The sequence below is a fragment of the Oryzias latipes genome, chromosome 1 (genome assembly GCF_053564925.1).
Source record: "Oryzias latipes strain Hd-rR chromosome 1, Olatipes_Hd-rR_3.1".
In the NCBI taxonomy this organism is placed as follows: Eukaryota; Metazoa; Chordata; class Actinopteri; order Beloniformes; family Adrianichthyidae; genus Oryzias; species Oryzias latipes.
The window spans coordinates 1837696-1862925 of record NC_136237.1 but is presented as its reverse complement, the minus strand read 5'-3'; the positions used below and the strand labels follow the sequence as shown (position 1 = coordinate 1862925).

Sequence of the window (25230 nt, the reverse complement as noted above, 5' to 3'; positions counted from 1 at the left end):
ATTAATTTTTCTCAATATTGACACTAACATTGACTCAAAAAGGGGGGAGGGCAAGAGTGGCGCAAAGTTTTTTTTTCCGCTCTGCCCCTGGATGGACCTACAGGGATGAACTTGTTCTAAAGAGTAGGTAATTCAGAGAAATAGGATGTGATGAACCTACATATCACATGCATCCGTGCAGGGGGGTTGACCTGCGCGGTTCCGCAGGTTTTTGGGTTTGTGTGGCTCCGTTGAGGGTCATAGAGAGGAGTTGTTGCATCTTAAGGGGAGCGCCGGTGTGTTTTCCAGTTCCCTTGTGGCTCGTATGCTCATGAAAATGGAACGTTCCACTGTTGTGCGTGTGGTAGGTGTATAGTGAAGTTTTAGTAAGGATGTTGGAAGTTACACACGTTTGACGTCCGGGTGATGCTGTCTTACGGCGTTCTTACGCCACGCTCCTGTCATTAGTAAGGTGTGCGCTCTGGCTCCTTACTGACTGCACACAAATGCTGCTCGCACGAGGCGTGCACGTGATCCGTGAGTGCCTGCAGGACGTCCACACAAACCACACTCTGATTGGCTAAATTCCTCATTTCGGCCAGGCTAAAGCAAGGAGCGTGCACGTGTCTAAAGCGAGGAGCATGCACGTGTCATGTGAACAGCACTAATGGGCTCCTTGTTTAATCTGCAGGATTTGATGTACTTTAAAAAAAGAAAAAATCTGTACGACACGCCTGCGTCTCACCTACTTTTCCCCTCACTCACCTTTACATGTTACATACATGTTCACTATGACCTGTCTAAAATGACCGTAGAAGAAAACAAACATTTTGGGCATAAAGGTAACTAAAGCAGTCTACGACCTTGAAAATTCGTCCGGTTTTCCTGCTATATTCTTACATCACTGCTTATCATTTCTACGTTTTTCGGTTCTCATAGCTTTTAATCTGTGTTGAGAAGGACTCTCTACAAAAGGAATAGATTACATTATTATGGTAACATTTTGCCACACCAAACTATCATATTTTAACACAAGTTCAGTAACCTCATTATCACACTTTTGACTGTATATCAGACCTGGACTGAGTGACTCCTCCCTTCTGCCGTTCCAAACAGGAAGTACGTCAGCCAAAATCCCACAGACTTCTTTAGAGAAATAAACAGCTGGTACTCAATCATTCTATTGGTCAGAAGAACCGTTCTGGATCTGATACCTTTTTTTTTATGTTATATTTTCTTCAGCGCAAGTTATTCAAGTTAGAAACCGACCAATCAGATGCCCCAGTGCAAGTAGGTGGAGCCTGCTGGCCCCCACCATCCAACGAGCAAAACCTTTGATTGACAGACTTTGTGTAGCCCACTTTGAAGGGACAGGGGCATGGCCATTCAACAAGCTCACTCCTAGTTGGAGAGAGTGGTTGTCATAGAAACGCGGACTCAGACCAGCTCGGACCAATCACTGCTTACTGACGAGTTCTGGTTCCAACATGTGGTTGGAGCCGGATGCAAACCATTGTCTATGGGTGACGTCACACTCGCTCACTCCAGTTCTTATACAGTCATTGGGATCACATAACAGACAAACAGCTCCAAAGCATAATTATTTTAAAGTAGAAATACCAAATAACAGAAATATGAAAAACAAACAACACACTATGGTTTTTCTCTTTTTTCTGACGTCTCACTTCAATCGTTTTAATTCATTTGGACTTCATAGACGGAGACATATTTATTGTTAGGATTCGCGTCCTGGTTTTTTATGTTTATCTGTCTGTTGTGCTGTTGAAGGTTAACAAGTGGAGGAATTGCGCAATTTTTTTAGCTGTAAAGAACAATCTGTGTCATACATAGCAGTTGCAGTAGTTGCAGTAGTTGTGAGCAACAGTGCAACAGAAAGCAGCATGGGTTTGTGACGATCACAGGGAGGTGAAAAAAGTCACACTTGCTGAAAATAGAAGTGGAATTATCCCTTTTCTTTTCACCCTCTGACTCATTGTGGGACTATTTCCGTCTGTCCAGCACCAGGCACCTGTTCTGCTCTGTCCCTGCAACGCTGAAGCGTTCCCACAGCTGCAGGAGAAGCACCAAAAGAAAGACCACACCCCATAAAAAACCCACAAACCAGCTGATAGCTACCCTTGTGCTATCTTAGATGACCCCCCCCTCCATTAACGTGTTCTCCCTACCATGACAAAGGTGGATAAAGGTGGAAAGATTTCATGTAATCCATGGACACCAGTGAAGATCACAGATCATTGAAGAAAAAAGGCTCAGAACACTGTCTAGTGGGTCTAGATGACCCACCTCCCAACGTTAAAGTGCCTAGGATAGAACAAGGGTTACCAATGACCTCAGGTTTTGCTTAGTGACAGAAAAACTCGTGTTAGTCATCGTGAAATTGGAAAATTAGAGAACAAATTTCAAAGGCAGGCGTGGTTTGTTCAGAAGCTACGTTAGTTATCTTTTGAAAATTTGCAATCATTTTATCTTAACAATGAAGCTCCCAGTTTGGGGTATTTGAGGGTTTTGGATTCCGGAGACATTCGATCCTCTGTGGAGCTTAATATCTGCTAATGAGGAGGACGTTTCCTTCATGGATGGAAAGCAGCAGCAGGTTCTTTGCGGATCATGGGGGGGGGGGGGGGGGGGGGGGGGGGGGGGTTGCTAAAACATTACGTTTAAGGATTTATCCTGTAAATGTTATATTACAATTACAGTGATTTAAACAAACGGAACATTTTACACTGCTTCAAAAAGTAAGTCCTTTACCTGGACGAAGGAAGGATTCTTTTGAAATGCTTTCAACCACACAACAAAACCACACAACACAACACACTATATTACAGTTTTTCTCAGTCGCTTTAGTACAATTCTCAGATCAGAATGAAATTCCCAAAACTATTCGTTCAATCTTCACATCATGATGTCACTTGTGCACATCATATAACCAGTTTCTCACTTCTTTGAACAAGTTGCATTGCTTTGGTACATCCATGCAAATGATTATGTACAATTCTCTGCTCTTTGCTACATTATCAATTGTTTATGTCATGTTGATGTATTAAAAAGTTCACTGTGCAATAGTCTTACTCCTCAAAACACCTAGTCATTAGTTCATCGTATTAGTCATCAACTGCAAAATGGTTGACCAAATGGTCATAATGTGACAAACATATTTCACTGCATTGCAAGAGAGGATATTCGCTGTGATGTGGATGAGAATTTGTGGCCTAACATACAGGAACGACAAGAGGTGTAGGGAGACCACACCAATTCCTGCTGCACTGCCTGGACTGTTGGACAGAACATTGTCCTCTTTTTTCCCCTTTGTGTTACTGTTTGCAGTGGGTTTTTTCTATGTTAGTATGACATGGTCTGTCAACAAATTACAATATGAACAATAAAAGTGTAAATGGAAATCTTGTCCAGTCTCTTGCAATCAAACAAAAAAAGGTGTAACTTCCATTTGACAATAATTGTCATCAAGACTTTAGCCATAGTTTCCATCAGAACCTCCCTCTAAAGTACACAGTTATATTGACAACATGACTAAGTAATTTGACTGTCTTGTTCGTAGACAATGACACAAGGACTTGACATTCTGATGGCACTGACATGTTCAATGACATAAAGACTTAGTTTTGAGAGATGAACTAAAGATTTTGAGCAAGTTACAGGCTTTTGCAAGAAATCCATAGTGTTTTGCTGTTTGTACAAATTGTTTTGAGAAATGCACACATGTATTTGCAAACTTCAATTCTGATCTGAGAATTGTACTAAAGCGACTGAGAAAAACTGAAATGGTATTAACCCTTGTGCTCTCTTATTTTTTATTTTTTATTTTTTTTAACTTGTCCTGTCCAACAGCTAGGCAGACAGATGAGAGCTGAGGGCCTCTTGTCTTGGACAGATTTTACTTTAACAAGAGGAGTTATTAATCTTCAGACAAACCAAAGGTATGTCTGAATAAACCCCTTTTGGAATTGAGGCCAAACTTTATTAATTTCAATCATGTTTGAAAATCTTTGGTGTTGGACCGGATTGAAAAGGAAAGAAGGGATGAAGAGGGAGGGATGTCAGAGGGGGGTAGGAGGGTGATAGTGGGAGGGGGGGATAAGACCATGAAGCAGCATAGACCAGACAGGTTTACTGGTTGTTTATCATTACGGTAAGGCTCAAATGTAGTACAAAAATGGCGGGGCCTATCCACACACACACTCAAATATTATCAACACACCTGCTAGCTGTAAAAATGTCCACATATCAACATGTACACAAAACAGATAGTGTTCACACACGCATACCTATGCCTTTAAACCAACTAGTGTGAAATCTTTCATTCATTCAATCATGCAAACTATTAGTGCAAAGGTGAGCTAACACCTGTGCTCAGGTGAGTGTTTATTTTCTTCTAAAATGGATGGTGGAACGTGACAAGAAGGAGGGAGAGTGCCCAGCCATCCCCACCCCAAGACCCCTTCCGCAGCAGCAGCGGCAGCCGAATTCCCCCCAACGCCACACGGGAACCGGCAGGGAACAACCGCCGCCTGGGCGACCAAGCCCGCCACCCAGGCCAGGGCCAGCAGGACCGCCGCGAGGCCCCTAGAGCCAGAGAGCAGGGAGGCACGGAGGGAAAGAGAGCGCCGCCCCAGCCCAACCAGGAGAGCAGCCCCACCGCCGCGCCGGGAGCGCCCAACCCAGGGCCCCACCGGAGAAGGACGCCCACAGCCCCAGACGAGCTCCCCACCACCACCCAGGAGTTCCGGGCATCCCCCCTCCCCCACCCCAGGTACGAGCCAGGACCCCCCAAGGGAGACCCGCTCCGCACTCCAGGCAGCCACCCACCCGGCCCACGGTTGGTCCAGGGAGGAGCAAGGCAGGGGCCCGCCGCCCCCGCCCCGGAGGGGGGAACCCCGGGGAAAAAAGAGGGCCCACAAGGGGTGTTATAAATATGGCCCGACCAGGCTCGGCCATGTTGGAAGTTTGGCGGGGCCCAGCGCTCAGGGGCAAGGACCAGGACCCACCCCCCAGGGACACGAACACCCCCGGCTCAGGTGTAATATGAACCCCCCCACCGTGCGGAGAGAGCACCGCCGGGCCTAGGGAGCCAGCACCCAAGGGACACGGCCGCCATCGCCAAGGGGCCCGCACCCCCCACCAGGGAAGGGGTAGGGGACAGATGGACCCAGGTCCCACCTTCCTTGCAAAATGTGTGTGCGTGTATGTGTGTTTGAAAGGGTGTGTGTGTGCATGTGTGTGTGTTTATGTTGGAATGTATATATTGAAGGGGGAGGGGTGTGTTTACTAAGGGGGGTGCAGTTAAAATTGGCGAGTAGGGCACTAAGGGGACATCTCCTGATTACTCACAGTAATGTCCCCTCACCCTCCCCACCAAGGGGCCCTAAATGTCTAAGGTGCAGTTAAAATTGGCGGGTAGGGTGCCAGGAGGACATCTGCTGCTTGCTGGCAGTGATGTCCAAGCACCCCCCCTACCAAGGACCCTACATGTCTAAGGTGCAAATAAAACCGAAAGAGGGGGGGCCCACTCCATACGGCAACCATAGGAGGGGGGCCACTGCCAAGTAGCCCCCCCCAAGGCGCATCGCAGGCTAGACCCCCCACCCCCTCACCCTAATATGAGGTTATATGAGGAAGGGGGTAAGTTGGGGACAGCTGGTAGACTGTCCCCCGGTGGTCAAACAGCTGTCCCCCAGCCCCCCCCCCCCCTCCCACCCCCAGCAAAGGGGCCAGGGCCACCCAGCCCAGGGGCCCCACCCCCGGAGGCGCCGACACCCCAGGCCCAGCACCACCCACCCCACACAGAGAGAGAGGAGCCAGAAAAACGTCGCCCCCCCCGGAGCAAGCTCAGGCCCCCACCCCCAAACGCCGGCCCTAGAAGAGCCCTGGTCAGGCCTCGACGGGACCGAGGCAGCCAACCGGCCGGGGAAACTGCCGATGGCCTCAGCGGAGACCCCGACCCGTCAACCCCCCCTGCCCCGTACCAATAGTGCCCCCCCCCCCCCCCCCCAGAATGCCCCCCCACAGGACAGGGCCGACAAGACACCCCCCCACCCCACCCCACCCCAGGCCCGGCAGCCGAAGCGGATGACACCCAGAGCGACCGGGGACCCCCAAGATGGCCGTCCCGTCCCGCCCCAGAGCCAGGGAAGGGCCGATCCCAGCCCCAGGTGTAGATGGACAGCCCATCCGGCCCCCCCCCGAGCAGGGCCCTCCGCCAACCCCCCCAGCACAGGCAAAGGGACCACCCCCCCAGCCAAGCCAGACCACCACCCCACCACGCACCCCCACACCCAAGCCCAGAGGACAACGCAGCACCCCAGCCCGCCCCACCCAGGCGCCGGACCCGACCCCCCGACCAACAGAGCCCCCACCACCCCCCGCCAGGCACCGGAGGCCCCGACCCCCACCCCGGCCCACGGCAGAAGGGCAAGGAGCAACGACGACCAGGCCCCCCCACCCCCTAAGTCATGGAGTTAGCTATGGGAGACCAGAGAGACCGAATTCTTTCAAAGTTACTTGAACCTTGGGCTGACATTTTTTCCAAGCTGATATGATCAAGCAGCAGATTTCTGTGTTGACTTATATTTATATTTTTCTTGCTTTTCCAATTTATTAAAATAGTTTTTTTAGCAATGCAAAGAGTTATGAAAATGATAGAGCCTAATCCTCCTTCTACATCGATGGCACTCATGTCACCAAGCACACAAAGTGACGGTGAAGCTGTGATTGAAACCTTAAGCCAGACTGATAGATCGGCACATACCTGCTGCCAGAGAGCCTGGACAGGAGTGCAGAACCATAGTGCGTGCATGTAGCTGTCGGGCAGATTACCGTCACAGTGCTGACAAATGTCTGAGTTGCTGAGACCCATCTTGAACATCCTCTGTCCAGTGTAGTATATTCTGTGAAGAGTTTTGAAATGGATTAGGTGCAGATTTGGACTTTTTGTCAGTTTAAAGGTGTTTAGACAAAGTTCTGACCAAAAGCTTTCATCTGTGCTGATGCTCAAATCAGCATCCCATTTTGTTGTCGGAAGTGAAATATTATTATCTAAATTACATAAAAGTTTTTATATTTTGGAGAGAGTTTTATTCATTGAGAAATTGATCAGAGTGGTAACTACATCTGGTAGCTTTAAATCGTTGTCTCTGTATTTAAACCCTTGTGCTCTCTTAGATGACCCCACCCTTACATTGACGTGTTATTCCTACCATGACAAAGGTGGATAAAGGTGGAAAGATTTCATGTAATCCATGGACACCAGTGAAGATCACAAATCATTGAAGAAGAAAGGTTCAGAGCACTGTCTAGTGGGTCTAGATGACACAACTCCCAATGGTAAAGTGCATAGGATAGCACAAGGGTTACATGTATTAGTCTAGGCAGGTCTGGATGTGGAATCATAAAGGAAGACTGACTACTGGCTGATCCATCTTGGTTGTCTTTGAAACAAGGCAGAACGCGGCTCAGTTGTGGGCGTGGCCTCCACATGCCCATATTACTGATGAGGCAGCGGATGGTCTCCGGGAGGGGTCTCCTCCCACACCTGGACCAGAGCATCCGCCAACTCCTGGACAGTCTGATGGATGGACCAAATCACAATGTCCCACATGACTGGATTCAGGTCTGGGGGGACGGGCGGGCCGGTCCACGACATCAACACCGTCGTCTAGCCGGACCTGCTGACACACTCCAGCCACACGAGGTCCAGTGTTGCATCAGGAGGAACCCAGGGCCAACCGCACCAGCATGTGGTCTCACAAGGGGTCTGAGGATCTCAGCCGGGTACCTACTGGCAGTCAGGCTGCCTCTGGTGAGCAGACGGGGAGCTGTGCGGCCCCCAACCGCTACTGAGCCACTGCCAAACGGGTCGTGTTGGACGACGTTGCAGCAGCAGAACGTTCTCCACGGCGTGACCAGACCGTCATCTGTGAAGACCACAGGGCGCCGGTGGTGAATCTGCCAATCGTGGTGTTCTCTATCAGATGCCAAACGTCTTCATGGTGTTGGGCTTTTAGCTCAACTCCCACCTGTGGACGTGGGGCTCATATCGCCCTCATGGAGACCGTTTCCAACCGTTTGAGCAGACACATGCACATTTGTGGCCTGCTGGAGGTCCTTTGGCAGGATTCTGGCAGTGTTCCTCCTGTTCCTCCTGCACAAAGGAGGAGGTAGTGGTCCTGATGCAGGGTCGTTGACCTGCTACAGCCTCCTCCACATTTCCTGTACTGGCCCGTCTCCTGGTAGCGCCTGACAGACACAGCAAACCTTCTTGCTACAGCTCGCGTTGATGTGCCGGCCTGGGTGAGATGCACTACCTGGGCCATTTGTGTGAGTTGTAGACGCCGTCTCGCGGTACCGCTGGAGTGACAACACTGTTGGCATTCAAAAGTCACCAAAACATCAGCCAGAACCCATCAGGACAGGAAGTTGTCTGTGGTTAGCAGAACCTTTATTGGAGGTGTCTGACTGATCGGCTCTCATTTCCACCTGTCGTCTACTCCATGAACGCAGAAACATGACAGTGGTGTCAGTCAGTGCTGCTTCCTAACTGGACAGTTTGATGACACAGAAGTGGGATTGACTTGGAGCAACATTGACTTGTTTATGAGCAGTGTGTTTCAAAGCAAACTGACCATTCTTAAAAAATAATATACCTAAACCGTTCTGCGCAGCAACATGACTAAACCTTTTGTTACAATTACTCAGGTGTTCTTGGGCAGGTGGATGACCAAAAAGGGGCGGTGCAAGACCATGGCCCCGCCCAAAGTATTTTCTTCATCACAAATAAGATTTTTTTCTAACAGCATTTTTTCACCTGATAAACAACGATTTGAATGAAGAAATATTGTCCCTGTCATCAGAAAAATGCTACAAGAAGAAAAAAAACACAATTTTCATCAGTGGATCTTGAAACAGATTTAAGTCAAGCTTGGGAAAGAACTTGGATTATATATGCATGGACAGCTGCTCATGTGCAGCTTTACTTCTTTTACTTTTATTAATCTCCTCATTGATAAAAACACTTCATCACCTGAAAACCTCTTCGGCCTGTGTGATGTCATCGGCTCAGCTGTTGCTAGGTAACAAACAGAGCAGTGCAGCGGATTCCTGCCAATCAGGAGATTACAGCCGCGCCTCCCTCTCTGCTTCTCTTTGAACTTCCCAGCTGTTTGTAGTCGATATACTGAGAGAATAAGGCGATGTTGCTCTTCGTCTCGATAGGACAGTCTTTGAGACGTGGACAGCAGCAGAGACTGGAATGGACCCAGCAGGCACCCTTAGCGCCAGCCTTTCTGCTGCCTCCTGTTATCAGTTTAAAAAACTATGAGGTGAAAATGTGTAAGTCGATGGAGACAGACATGTTCATTCATATTTCTTTATTGATTGTCAATTTTTGGGTTCAGTTTATTACTCGTCAACGATTTACAAGCATAGATAGATAGATAGATAGATAGATAGATAGATAGATAGATAGATAGATAGATAGATAGATAGATAGATAGATAGATAGATAGATAGATAGATAGATAGATAGATAGATAGATAGATAGATAGATAGATAGATAGATAGATAGATAGATAGATAGATAGATAGATAGATAGATAGATAGATAGATAGATAGATAGATCTTTATTGTCATTGTCATACGTACACTAAAACTAAAAGTGCCATCTGGTCAGTTCAACATTCATACATTTAAAAAAATGAAAACAACTTTCTACAAAAATAATAAATAATACATAAACTACATAAAAGCATGTCAATACGTAGTAAAGACCATAATAATGATAATAATAATATATATAAAGGAAGCTCCCAAACTATTATAATTTATAAGGAGAGGTCTAAGTTTACCATGTTTATGGCGGTTGGATAAAAACTGTTCTGGAGTCTTTTTGTCCTTACTGTGCTTGACCTGCAGCGTTTACCTGAAGGCAGCAGGTCAAACGGGGAGTGACCGGGGTGTGAAGAGTCTCTGCATCAGGCCTTTATGAAAGCATTGTAATTTATGTGCTCACTAGGAAAAGAAGGTAACAACACTAACAATGATACGCAGGGGAGTTTTAGCTTAATGTCAGCATTACTTGAAACAGAAGACGAACATGATTTCCTGCATAAAACTCCAACATGACTGAAACTGCTGAGCCACTTTTCAGGTCCCCAAACACCAGCGGCCCTATGGGAGTAAATAGTGCGACTAGTCTTTGTAAAGCTTGCTGAAATACCAGAGATATTTGAGATGATGAAATCCTAAACATCCCGTTGAAACTGCCTGATGCCTTTTGTCCTCATCTCTTCGCACTGAAGCCGTCCTGTAAATGGAGGTGTTCCCGTTCCTGCGGGACACACGCGTGTTCCTCCTCCTGGTAGAAAGTCAGGTACAGGTTGTCCCTGTACTCACATGTGACTGATTACTTCTCTCACTGACGATAATGGAGCTGCAGTTTGATCGGAGATGTGTCAGTTTACTCTGTTTGTAAAGGTTGAACTATATTTAGCTTTGATCTTGAAAGTAGGGGAGAGCGGGGTAAGATGATCCACCTTTTACCTTTGCTGTCTGGGAGTTCAGAGAAAATGACACAGAAATAAAATGAAAAAACTCATGCTTTCAATTTTAGGATGTCCCCTATCAAATAAAATGATCAGAATGTTGCTCTGACAAAGCTGACCAAAAGAATGACTCATCCAAAATTTAAAAAGTGCTCCCCTGGTTCTACTTTCCCCAGGTCAGGTCAGTGTCAGTCACATCTTCCCGTGTGGGGGGGTCGGCCTGTATAGTAATGACCTTTTCTACTGCACACTTCTCAGCATCATAGCAAGACAGAACAGATTAGTACCAACTAAATGTGTGGTCACATGACCTAACATGTCAGAGGTTACCTAGATGTGAGGGGTGACTCATCTTACACCGCTACCCAATGATATTCTAACAACCAACACAGTTCTGATGAAGAACAAAGGTTCAGTTCAGTCTTTACCAAAGAATGGTACCAAATCCGGATACATTGGGAGTGATAAAAAAAAAGTCTTGGCGTTTCTGTTTCCATTCAAACCAAAGATGGATCCTACTGTAGAAATGTCTCAATAACAGGCAGACGGCTAGTTCCAAATGCAGCAGGTTTATTAGCTCAGCGAAAGGTACACAGTGATAAAACAGGGTCAGGCAGGCAGGGGGTCAATAACAGGCATAAGTTCATCAAGAGGAAAGACAGGAAGGTCAAAAGCCAGGCGAGGGTCGGGGCAGGCGCCAGGCAAACAGGGTCAGGAGACAGAACATCAAGTCCAGATATAATTTGATTTGAAATGGTTTATTTCAAGCAATCAAATAAGAATAATACACAAAAACAATACAATCATCAGTTATGCATTAATACAATGACGAATTAAACTTAGACATATTAATAAATATTGCTTGAAAGGGAGTGGAAGGAAGCGAACTTCTATAATCCCACCCCAGATATAACGGATACTCTGTCAAACAGCCTGAACTCCTTTACAGTTTTCTATTTTTTTTTTCATTTTTTTTTTGTTTTGTTTTTTTAACTTGTCCTGTCCAACAGCTGGACAACTTTACAGTTTTCTGAAATTAGACTGAGCATTTTGTAACGAGAAGATCAAATTATATCATTTAAAAAAAAAATTTTTAAATCAATCAATGTTTTTATTTGTCGAGGCTTGTGTGTACGGGCTTGTCTGCGGGCAAAAAATTTGTCAAACCCGCACGGGTCACACAGGTGACCCACGTGAAATATCCAGGTGGTAGAGCGCTCAGTAAACACGTAGAGAGAAAATGTTCATCAACATTTTTCTTCGGGCGACAGGTCGTAGAGAACACTTTTACAAAACGTAAGGGTTAAGTAGGCGAGACTGTACTAATGCATCACGTGCACGCCCCATGCGTGCAGCATTTGTGTGGTCAGTAAGGAGCCAGAACCCCCACCTTACTAATGACTAGAGTGTGGCAAAAGGACGCCGTACAACAGCATCACCCGTACGTCATACGTGTGTGTAGCTTCCATTAGCCTTACGAATACTTTACGATACACTTACCACACACACGATAATGGCACGATCCATTTTCATGATATCCCATTAAGGTGGCTGTTATTGCCTCAAGAGAAAGGCGTGTCAGATGTGTCTTACACCTGACTGCTGTCCTGCATGACCCAAAAACCTGCGACACCGGTAGAGTTTAAACCCCGGACAGGTGGATGTGACTAAGACCTTTTTAATCCTCGTCCTGCTACAGAAATAAACTGATTTAGGATTTCATAGTAAAGAGCTACAACTTTTTTTCCCAATGATGCTAACTTATTCTAGTCTTTAGGATACATCACCAAACCATCATACCACTGCCACCATGTTTGATTGTTGGCATGTCTTGTCTCTGACATGTTAAGAAGCAGAGACCTTCAATTTCCACAAAGTTCAGTCTCCAGAACACCAGCCTATATATCCTTTGTTCCACACAGTCAGCCAGACTGGGTCTATGTAAAACCCTCTGGTGACTTTTACTCACTCTGCTCTTTGTAAAGAGAGGAATGTTTGTCTTCATTTAGGCAGGTGAGATTGTAATTCCCTAAATGTTGTTCTGACTCCTTGAATGATCTCCTTTAGGAGTTCTTGTGTTCTTGGAATTCTTTGGGCCACAAAAGGCTCTCAATAGTTTCATGTTTTCTACATTAGTTCATAATAGTCCAGGTTCCAGAAATGTACTGACATTTTAAAACATTTTTCCAGACAGACTCATTTAAAGGATGGATCACTTTTGCTCTTGAATGTTTTTTTAAAGTGATAAAATAACAAACAGAAGTACAGCGATGATAGACTATATTCAAAGTTTGGATGGCGATTGTCAGGTATCGGTCCAGGCTTCTTGTCATGATATGACATGAGTTCAGAGTGACCCAAATGCTGGAACCCAGAAGGAGACTCAGACAACGGGGTAAGTTTAGTTGATTTAATATAGCAGAGGGTGAGTAATGCCTTTTCCCAGAGGAGGCGCGGCGGCTGGCTGGAGAGCGGCAGCAGGATTCCAGGGCCAAGACAGCAAGAGACCAGAGGACAGCGACCAGGTGAGTACCAGAGGTGATTCTTCCTGAGACAGAGATGAGAGGAGCAATGAGTAACATGAAGCTTGGTAACAAACAGGAGTATGAGCAGGCCAGACTATGCACCGTGGGAGGAACAACGAACTGGCGTTGAATGATGATCCAGGTGCTCTTTATGAAGGCAACAGCGATGATGAGGTAATTGGAGGCAGCTGGTCGCGTCCAGAACAGAGCAGGCGGGGGAGGGGGAGAGTAGCTGGCAGAGGCACCATGACAGTACCCCCCCCCCTCAACGACCGCCACCTGGTGGTCCAAGACGACGGTCAGGATGGGCGTGGTAGAAGTCGTCGATGAGGGTATGGTCCAGAATGAGGGAATGGGAAATCCATGAACATTCCTCTGGACCATACCCTTCCCAATCCACCAGGAACTGCACCCCCTACCCACGGCGCAGAACATCCAAGATATTGCTGACCGTGAAGGCAGGGGCGCCGTCGATGGTACGGGCAGGCGGCGGGAAAGTGGACGGCGGGCTTAGCGGACTCTCGGTGACTGGCTTGACTTGGGAAATGTGGAATGTGGGATGAACCTTGAAGGCTGCCGGAAGACGTAGCCTGACACAAGTGGGGTTAATGACACGGTCGATGGTGTAGAGCCCAATGAACTTAGGAGCCAGTTTACGGGATGAGGCTTGGAGAGGAATGTTCCGAGCAGATAATACCTTCTGGCCAGGCTGGTTAACTAAGACTCAGCACCCTGTGACGATTGGCGATTTGGCAGTTGCTCTCCTTGGTGCAGAGGAGAGCCGCCCTGGTCTGCAGCCAGATGTCCGGACACCGTTGGAGGTGGAGCTGGACCGAGGGCACTGCCAGATCTAATTCCTGAGAAGGAAACAAAAGGGGGGAGTAACCCAGGGAGACATGCCGGTAGCGGTAGAAGAATGGATATTGTGGGCATACTCCACCCACACTAGGTACTTTGACCAGTCAGCTTGGTTCTGGGCAGCCAGACACCTGAGAGCTGCCTCTAGTTCCTGGTTAGCCCGTTCTGCCTGTCCATTAGCTTGAGAATGATACCCGGAAGTCAGGCTGACCGTAGCTCCGAGGGCGGAACAGAAAGCCTTCCATACTTGAGATGTGAATTGGGGCCCCCGATCGGACACGATGTCACTGGGTATCCCATGATGACGGAAGACGTGGTGGATGAGGGCGTCAGCCGTTTCCATGGCTGTGGGTAACTGAGGCAGGGGATAAATTGAGCGGCTTTGAAAAACGGTCAATGACTGTGAGGATTACCGTATGGCCCTGGGACGGTGGAAGCCCAGTAACAAAATCCACAGCGGACATCGCTGTGGACATCTGTTGCCCTTGCAACAGATGTCCAGAGGGAGGCCGGTTGGAGGACTTAGAACGGGCGCAGGTACTACAGGCCACGATGTACTCCTTGATGTCACGCTCCAACGTGGGCTAGAAAAAAACGACGTTTGAGGAGTCAGATGGTCCGGTAAACCCCCCCCGTGGCAGGCGATGTGGGACGTGTGTCCCCAGGCGAGAACCTCAGACCTGAGGGAATCAGGGACATAGAGAGTGCCAGAGGACAGGATGTGCAGGCAGGAATCTCACCTTGAGCTTTCTGGACTTTGCTCTCGATCTCCCAGGTGAGGTTGCCAATGAAACATCATGTAGGTAGAATGGAGGACTCAGTGGTGGAGTCAGTGGTGGTATATTTGGGGGACAGAGCATCGGGCTTGATATTACGGCTGCCTGGACAATACGTTATGGAAAAATGAAAACGGTCGAAAAATAAACACCACCAGGCCTGGCGGGAGTTGAGGCGCTTAGTGCTACGGAGATAGGCGAGGTTATTATGGTCTGTCCACACTATGAATGGTTGTTCTGCTCCTTCCAGCCAGTGGCGTCATTCTTCCAGTGCTAACTTGATAGCCAATAGCTCACGGTTGCCTACATCGTAGTTTTGTTCAGCTGGACTTAATTTGCGGGAGAAGAAGGCGCATGGTTTGAGCTTTCCTGAGCCCTCCTCACGTAGAGACAAGACTGCCCCCACTCCGGAATCCGAGGCGTCCACCTCCACGATGAATTGTTTAGTGACGTCAGGTTGGATGAGAATGGGAGCCGAAACAAAAAGGGACTTAAGTTTCTTGAACGCAGAGTCAGCCGCAGGATTCCAGGAGTACGCTTTATTGATGGAGGTGAGTTGTGTTAGGGGAGCCGCTATACTGCTGTAATTAGGGATAAAGCGGCGATAGAAGTTAGGGAACCCCAGGAACTGTTGGAGTTTTTTCCGAGTCTGGGGAACTTTCCACTGGGTGACAGCCTCGATCTCAGCGGGATCTGGACGGATGTTGCCTGCTTCGATAATGTACCGCAAGAAAGGGACTGTAGGTACGTGAAATTCACACTTTTCGGCCTTAAAGTATAACTGGTTTTCTAGTAACCTCTCGAGGACTAGGCGGACGTGATGTTCATGTTGGGATGGATTGGTGGAGTAGATGAGGATGTTGTCCAAGTAAACAAAGATTAATCTGTTTAAGAAGTCTCGCAGGACGTCATTAACAAGACGTTGAAACACGGCGGGGGCGTTGGTGAGTCCGAACGGCATAACCAGGTATTCATAATGGCCCAACGGGGTGTCGAATGCAGTTTCCCATTCATCCCCCTCAAGTATACGTACAAGGTGATAAGCGTTACGGAGATGGAGTTTTGAAAAGATCTTAGCTTGCTGGACGGAGTCAAACACGTAATCAATTAAGGGCAGAGAATATTTATCTTTGACATTTTTTTTTTTTTTTTTTTTTTTTTTTAACTTGTCCTGTCCAACAGCTAGGCAAACAGATGAGAGCTGAGGGCCTCTTGTGTTGGACATATTTTATTTTAACAAGAGGGGTTATTCATCTTCAGACAAACCAAAGGTATGTCTGAATAAACCCCTTTTGTAATTGAGGCCAAACTTTATTAATTTCAATCATGTTTGAAAATCTTTGGTGTTGGACCGGACGGAAAAGGAAAGAGGGGAAGAAGAGAGAGGGACGTTAGAGAGAGGGGGGGGTAGGAGGGTGATAATAGGAGGGGAAGGGGGTAAGACCATGAAGCAGCATAGAGCAGACAGGTTTACTGGTTGTTTATCGTTACGGTACGGTTTAAATGTAGTACAAAAAGGGCGGGGCCTGTTCACACACACTCAAATATTATCAACACACCTGCTAGCCGCAAAAATGTCCACATGTCAACATGCACACAAAACAGATAGTGTTCACGAACGCATACCTATGCCTTTAAACCAACTAGTGTGAAATCTTTCATTCATTCAATCATGCAAACTATTAGTGCAAAGGTGAGCTAACACCTGTGCTCAGGTGAGTGTTTATGTTCTTCTAAAATGGATGGTGGAATGTGAAAAGAAGGAGGAGGAGCGCCCAGCCACCCCCACACCCATACCCCCGCCGCAGCAGCAGCGGCAGCCGGAATTCCCCCAACGCCACACGGGAACAGGCAGGGAACAACCGTCCCCCGGGCGACCAAGACCGCCACCCAGGCCAGGGCCAGCAGGACCGCCGCGAGGCCCCCAGAGCCAGAGAGCAGGGAGGCACAGAGGGAAAGAGAGCGCCGCCCCAGCCCAGCCAGGAAAGCAGCCCCCCGCCGCGCCGGAAGAGCCCAACGCAGGGCCCCACCGGAGAGGGACGCCCACAGCCCCAGACGAGCACCCCACCACCACCCAGGAGTTCCGGGCATCCCCCCGCCCCCACCCCAGGTACGAGCCAGGACCCCCCAAGGGAGACCCGCTCCGCACTCCAGGCAGCCACCCACCCGGCCCACGGTTGGTCCAGGGAGGAGCAAGGCAGGGGCCCGCCGCCCCCGCCCAGGAGGGGGGAACCCCGGGAAAAAAGGGCGGCCCACAAGGGATGTTATAAATATGGCCCGACCAGGCTCGGCCATGTTGGAAGTTTGGCGGGGCCCAGCGCCCAGGGGCAAGGACCAGGACCCACCCCCCAGGGACACGAACACCCCCGGCTCAGGTGTAATATGAACCCCCCCACCGTGCGGAGAGAGCACCGCCGGGCCCAGGGAGCCGGCACCCAAGGACACAGCCGCCATCGCCAAGGGGCCCGCACCCCCCACCAGGGAAGGGGTAGGGGACAGATGGACCCAGGTCCCACCTTCCTTGTAAAATGTGTGTGCGTGTATGGGTGTTTGAGAGGGTGTTTGTGTGCATGTGTGTGTGTTTATGTTTGAATGTATATATTGAAGGGGGAGGGGTGTGTGTACTAAGGGGGAAGCAGTCAGTGGCGGTTCTACCCTGAATTACTCCCCGGGCGAGACCCTCCCCAGGCGCCCCCCCCCCCATAGTCACAACAGAACTTTGTTTGTCTTTGTCAACTGACATGTTATATTGTCATTGAAATTAAGAAGTGGATACAAAAGATGTCAGAATTCTGAACAGCATTATAACAGTTATCAGAACACAAAAAATAAAAGACCATAAGCATGGCAAAAATACAGTTAGCTAAGAAATATTAAATCAATATTAAATAAATAATATAAAATAAATATTTTAAAAACATTTATGAATTGGAAATTTAAATTGTCATGTTCTGTATCGATCTCTACTTCAGAGAAGAAAAATTAGCTCATGTTTTCCGTCTTCAATCCTTTGATTGGAAAATTTTCAGTTATGACCTGTTGAATTATGTTTTGTCCCCATAGATTTGCAGTAAATGGTAAATATTTATTTTTAAAACTACCTACAGATTTATGGAAATTCTATTGGCTAAAAATATAATCCCACATTTGTAAAACAAATAAAAAATAAACTTCATATGCAGGCTCAAAATTAACCCCTAAATCCCCAGTTAAATGTCAAAAAAACATTGGGAAAACGTTTAGGCTGCCACAAACGATTATTAAATTTAAGACCAATCTCAAATTATTTGCCCCATTAGCATCTTATGGCAGCAGCAGCATGCTGTGTAACCATCACAGCTTTTTTAACATTATGAACTAGTATACAACAGCAAAACCCAACAAAACCTTTGTGTTACAGCAGAGCAGACAGACACATGAATCATAACTAATGTTACAAGTTAAGGCAGAGCAAATTTTTAAGAATAAAATCTAAAAAAAAAAAAAAAAAAAAAATGACGCTATTTGCAACATTTGGGCCTACTTCAGTGTTGGTCATCGACCAAAATAAAGTTTTCATCGGCAACGTTGTTGTAGGGCAGGTAGCATTAGAATTTAGAAAAGACATGCATCAAGCTGTGAGGACTTACCCTTTTCTTTATCTCTTTTCTCCTCTTCTTCTTTTCTTTTCTTTCTAAATTGGGCACCAGATGGCTTTGACCTTTTTTTCTCCATATTTTAGATGTTTTTGGCGTTTGTTTGGCATAAATGTCCTCACGTCACGAAGAAGGCATCAAGTCCGTCGACTGAACCAACTGTCACCTTAGTGACAGCATTGTTTTGTGTTGCCATTTTTTCATTTGGGCATTTAACACAAAATTAACCCAAAAAAAGCAGAATATATTTTCTATACCTTTATTAAAGTGTAGGTTATAGAATGTCACCTTATGACTGACTTATAAAAAGGTTTTATGAAGTAGATTCAAACCCCCGCCCTTGTCCCCACCTAGCCACTTAATTTGGAAGCGTCCCACAATTGAACTGATTCCCCGCAGCCCCCCCCCCCCCTTCTTCACACATTTCCAGCAGGAGCACGTGCAGCTATAGCCAGGGGCGCTGATTCGCTACATGACGGCGCAGTCGCAGTTTTTACTTTTATTTTTTTCATCAAGCCCGCGACCGTCGCCTCCCCTGAAAGATGAGCCCGCCAGGTTTTGCGCATGCGCAAACGCGGTGGTGCTCCGTGCTCCCCCCGCGCCCCCTCCCTTCTTCTTCACACACATTTGTGTCTACTTCTCAAAGACAGGAGAGCGCACAGCTGCGGGGCGAGGGCGGCGGCCAGGCCAGGTTTCAGGCTGTTACAAACTCACAAACTGTGACATAAATAAAACCAATAGTGGTGCATATAATATTTTACAAGGGCTGAGCCGCCGGTGCCGCCCCCCTTCAGTTTTCCGCCCCAGGCCACCGCCCGGACGGCCCGTGCCTAGAACCGCTACTGGGAGCAGTTAAAATTGGCGGGTAGGGCACTAAGGGGACATCTCCTGATTACTCACAGTGATGTCCCCTCACCCTCCACACCAAGGGGCCCTAAATGTCTAAGGTGCGGTTAAAATTGGCGGGTAGGGTGCCAGGAGGACATCTGCTGCTTGCTTGCAGTGATGTCCAAGCACCCCCCCTACCAAGGACCCTACATGTCTAAGGTGCAAAATAAAACCGAAAGAGGGGGGGCCCACTCCATACGGCAACCATAGGAGGGGGGCCACTCCCAAGTAGCCCCCCCCCCAAGGCGCATCGCAGGCTAGACCCCCCACCCCCTCACCCTAATATGAGGTTATATAAGGAAGGGGGTAAGTTGGGGACAGCTGGTAGACTGTCCCCCGGTGGTCAAACAGCCGTCCCCCAGCCCACCCCCAGCAAAGGGGCCAGGGCCACCCAGCCCAGGGGCCCACCCCCGGAGGCGCCGACACCCCAGGCCCGGCACCACCCACCCCACACAGAGAGAGAGGAGCCAGAAAGCGTCGCCCCCCCCCCGGAGCAAGCCCAGGCCCCCACCCCCAGACGCCGGCCCTAGAAGAGCTCTGGTCAGGCCTCGACGGGACCGAGGAGGCCAACCGGCCGAGGCAACCACTGATTGCCTCAGCGGAGACCCCGACCCGCTAGCCCCCCCGACCCGTACTAATAATGGGCCCCCCCTCCCCCCCAGAACCCCGACCCCCACCCCAAACCACGGCAGAAGGGCAAGGAGCAGCGACGATTTATCTTTGACTTTAATTTTGTTTAGCTCGCGGAAATCAACGCAGGGCCGCAAAGCCTTATCTTTCTTTTCCACAAAGAAAAAACTGGTGCCAACAGGGGATGATGAAGGGCGGATATGACCTTGAGAAAGGGCTTCTTGAATACAGTTTTCCATGACGACCTTTTCGGGTCGCAAGAGATTACATAATTTTCCTTTGGGGAGAGGAGCACCGTTCAACAGCAATCATTAGGTCGATGGGGCGGCAAGGCACTGGGTTTAGCTTTACAAAAAACAGTACGAAGGTCGTGATAACAGGCCGGTACATTAGTACGGTCAATTTCTTTATCCTGAACTGAGTCGGGAACGTTGGGGATAGGCATGGCAGAGTGTAGGCAGTTAGCCAAACAATAGGTGCTCCAGTTAGCGATGTGGGGTGAGCTCCATTCAATGCGTGGGTTATGAATTTGGAGCCATGAAAACCCCAGGATTATGGGAGTTTGCTGACATTGTGTAGTGAAGAACTGATGGTGTTCCCGGTGATTACCAGAGGTAAGAAGGAGAACGGGGCTGGTGCGCTTAGTAATGCGAGTGAGTTGTTTGACCCCTAGGCTGGCAGCTTTAACAGGATTGGCGAGAGTTTCAACAGGGGGCAAGAGATCCTGAACGAGACGTTGATCTATAAGACTGTGTTCAGCCTCAGAATCTATGAGGGCCTTGAGTTCGAAAACCTGATTTCTATGACTGATCTTGAGAGGAACAAATAAAAATTTGGAACTTTGGCTGAGTTCAGAAATTTCCCCCCGTGGCCTGTCATCTAACGGGGGGTTCGGGAGTTTAAACGAGCGCTGCATTGAGAGACCATATGTCCAGCCCGGCCACAATAGAAACATAGACCCTCGTTGCGACGTTTAAGTCTTTCTTCGGGGGTTAGCTTAGAATGACCAATTTGCATGGGTTCCTCATGACCATTGGCTTGTGTCTCCCGACTGGATGGTTGAATCACATAAACAGGAGGAGCGGGATTAGCCGGTGAAGGCGGTGGCTTACGTTTTTGCTCCGCGAGACGTTCTCGCAGCCGGACGTCGGATCTTAGGGCAGCGGTGACGAGGTCTTCAAAGTTGTCTGCCTCTGGCTGAGAACATAGGTGATCTTTGATCTGATCATTCAATGATTGATAAGAAAATTTCTTTTAATGAGGGATCTGGCCAACCTGCTTCGACCGCTAAAATACGGAAGTCAATAAGATGGTCGCTTACCGGGCAGTTACCTTGTTTGAGACTCAGTAACCGCCGGACGGCTTCTTCCTGCTTTCGAGGTTGGTCGAACACAAGCCGGAATTCTCCTATGAAACGGTCGAAAGGGAGGTGAGTGATGGGATGAGCGGCCAGGAAGGCTTGGGCCCATTGTAACGCCTTGCTGCGAAGAGAGTTAACAATCAACGAAATTCTGCTGTGATCGGCATGGTAGTACCTGGGAGCCTGCTGGAAAATGAGTTGACACTGTAGTAGGAACCCTCCACAGGTTTCAACATCGCCGTAGAATGGTTCCGGGTGTAGACGGACATTTTCCGGGGTATAGGCGGAAACGGAAGCGGCGATGTTGCCGGAAGCGGGAGCTTGGGCCGCGGCTGTGGGATTAGCCGATTGACCAGTTAATTCTATGAAAGTCTGTGTGATGCTGTCGAGGCGGCGGAATAGGTCCTGTTGGGCCGAAGACATCTGAGACAGGGCATCAGCTTGACGACATAGGAGGTTACCTTGTAGGGATATGGCGTGGCGGACTACCTCCGGGTCAGCTGGGTCAGGCGTTTGGCCAGTTCGTTCTGTCATGCTCATAGCAGGAATGTCCACCAGAGCTGTTGCTAGGGAACTGAATGTCCATTTCTCCACCATAAGCCGTCTCCAAAGGCGTTTCCGAGAATTTGGCAGCACATCCAACCGGCCTCACAACCGCAGACCACGTGTAACCACACCAGCCCAAGACCTCCACATCCAGCATGTCCACCTCCAAGATCGTCTGAGACCAGCCACTCGGACAGCTGCTGAAACAATCGGTTTGCATAACCACAGAATTTCTGCACAAATTGTCAGAAACCATCTCAGGGAAGCTCATCTGCATGCTCGTCGTCCTCATCTAGGTCTCTACCTCACTCCAGTTCGTCGTCTAGTCGACTTGAGTGGGCAAATGCTCACATGCGATGGCGTCTGGCACGTTGGAGAGGTGTTCTCTTCACGGATGAATCCCGGTTTACACTGTTCAGGGCAGATGACAGACAGCGTGTGTGGCGTCGTGTGGATGAGCAGTTTTCTGATGTCAATGTTGTGGATCGAGTAGCCCATGGTGGTGGTGGGGTTATGGTATGGGCAGGCATATGTTATGGGCGAAGAACACAGGAGGATTTCATTGATGGCATTTTGAATGCACAGAGATACCGTGAAGAGATCCTGGGGCCCATTGTTGTGCCGTAGATCCAACAAAATCACCTCATGTTGCAGCAGGATAATGCACGGTCCCATGTTGCAAAGATCTGTACACAATTCTTGGAAGCTGAAAACATCCCAGTTCTTGCATGGCCAGCATACTCACCGGACATGTCACCCATTGAGCATGTTTGGGATGCTCTGGATCGGCGTATACGACAGCGTGTTCCAGTTCCTGCCAATATCCAGCAACTTCGCACAGCCATTGAAGAAGAGTGGACCAACATTCCACAGGCCACAATAGACAACCTGATCAACTCTATGCGAAGGAAATGTGTCGCACTTCATGAGGCAAATGGTGGTCACACCAGATACTGACTGGTGGTCTGAGTCCCCTGACCCCCTCAATAAAACAAAACTGAAGATTTCAGAGTGGCCTTTTCTTGTGGCCAGTCTAAGGCACACCTGTGCAATAATCATGCTGTCTAATCAGCATCTTGAAATGGCACACCTGCGAGGTGGGATGGATTGTCTTGGCAAAGGAGAAGTGCTCACTATCACAGATTTAGACATAAAAAAACATAAAAAATGGGAGCAATAACAAAAGTGTTGCGTTTATATTTTTGGTCAGTGTATGATACGCATTCATACACATTTTTTTATGGTTCAAACACTTTAGGGAAAATGTTGAGATTTATAACTAATTATACATTTTAGACAATGACAATGTCAGCCAATGTTTACCAACTAAAGCACATTGAAATATTGTGATTTTTTTAAAAACATGCTCAAAACAACCAACAACCCTTAAATATGCCTCCTAAGGTGTTTTAGATTTTGACAAAAATCTTTCAAAAGGTTAAACCTTTGTGTTGAGTTTTGAAATACAGGATTTGATCAAAATTTCTTTAATTATAAGAGAATCACTTATCTTATTTCAAAATATTTATTTTCTGTATTTGTGCATAATTCACTCAAAAAATAAAATACTTGTTCCTTTTTTAGTAACTGTTTGTGCTGCATTCATTTTTTTGTTTTTTGTCGGGATGTTCCTTTGGTCTATCAACATAAAAGCACAAAAAACAAAAAAAGAGCAGAAAATTGTGTAACAAACATGACAACAAATCAACACATTTTGTGACATTAGCCAACTAAAGAAATGCACAAAAGGGATCAGAAATCTCCAAATAAAACACGAGGAAAGAAAGAACTGCATCTCAGAAAATAAATCCTCCACATTATTAAACAAACCACAAACATTTAGAAATGAGGGTCCCACTTTTGGGAGCTGCATAACCACAAATTAATTTTTTATGGCATTTATCGTTTTCCGTTTTCGGTCTTGGATGTATTTAGCAGCTCTGTGTTAAGCTGGGATGTTTCTCCTCTCCTGGCAGAGTCCTCCGTTCACGATGAGGAGGTTGTGATGCGCCTGCATCTCCAGCAGCCAGAAGGAGACCACTTCTCCTGCAGCTGTGATGCAGAGGAGAAGCCAGCCGGCCAGACCTCCTCTAATGATACCCCGGCACCAGAGAGACCGATGTGCCAGCCCTGCAAACCCTCCTTAGCCTCCACAGACGAGCCTGCTGTCCCCTTTGGGGGCGACGAAGAGGACGGAGAACCCGCCCCTGAACATGACCTTTCTGCAGAAGTGACTGCAGCTGAAGGAGAACACCAAGAGGTGGTGGAGGAGGACGGAGAGGCGGCATCAGATGAGCAGGAGGATTTGCTGGAGGGTGGCAATATGAAGCATGAGGTATTTGAGGCAGCTCAACAAGCCAAAAAGACGGAGGAAGAGGAGGAGGAGGAGAAAACCTTAGCAGAGGCTGACGAGGAGGTGAAACCACCTGAGACAGGTGAGGTAGAAGAAGTCCAGGAACCTTTAGAGGTAGATGAAGAACGTGAGAGTCAAAAAGTTGAAGAGGAAGAACAAGAATCAGATCAGGATGACGTTGCTGTGAAGGAGTTAGAAGATGGAGACCCACAAGAGGAAACAGGGATGGGATCAGAGGAGGAGACAGCAGAAGAGACAAACTTCAATCCAGAGCAGAATCCAGAAGCAACACAAGCTGAGACTGATGGAAACATAGAGCCGGACACACTAGAGCAAGTACAAGTTTTAGAGAGCGAGCCTGAAACGGAACCAGAGCACATTCTTCAGCTGGAGCCTGAACTTCCAGAATCGGAGGAGGGCGTCGCCCCGACAGAGACGCTTGGACCTGCGGTACAGACCAAGCAAGAGGCAGCTGAAGAGGGGCCTGCACCATCTCCACACAAAGGTACAGCGAGGTGTTTACAGCTCAATGCATGAAATGTTACGTATTACAAGCTACAATACGACATGAATAAGAAGCATCAAGATCCTGTGAGTCTGTCCTCCATGTGGCTAACCTGAGAACATGCCTCTGTCTGCTTTGGTCAAAGTTTAGCGTCTGAACAACGGGGAAAATCCTGATGAACTCATTAGATGGTGAAAGTCGTGTTTTTCTATTTCAATCAGTCTGTGACTGCAGAACAGTTTATGCAAAGAACAGTCAATTATTTGGGGATTTAGAGGTTAAAGCAAACCAAACCCCCCTCTGATCATCCTCTGATCTGGTTCCCAGTGGTCCTTTTTTCATTTTCATGATTCCTTTTTTAGCCAAAATCCAAAATCCTGTGTTGTTTTCTCTGACATAGTTTCTGCAGAAAGGCAGGAGTTCATTAGAAATTCACCTCTAAAATGTGGGGGGGGGCTGCTGGCGGACATTTTCTAGGCCAACCTGGCAGCAGACAAGATGGCGCCCTGACGTGTTTAGCCTGAAACGGGAATTCTTCAAGGTTTCTAAACGTTAGCACTGTTCAACACGAGCTTAAAAAAACAAAAATCCTTCCTTTC

At 47.9% G+C, this 25230-nt stretch overlaps 1 protein-coding gene across 1 annotated transcript in view; it reads left to right on the top strand.

Annotated features, from left to right (window-relative positions):
• srla (sarcalumenin a) overlaps nucleotides 1-25230 on the top strand; it is a 39574-nt gene that overhangs the window by 1685 nt on the left and 12659 nt on the right. The window contains exon 2 of the mRNA XM_004066348.4: nucleotides 23750-24631. Coding sequence (XP_004066396.2) covers nucleotides 23750-24631 — 882 coding nt within the window. The remainder of the gene's footprint in view (nucleotides 1-23749; nucleotides 24632-25230) is intronic.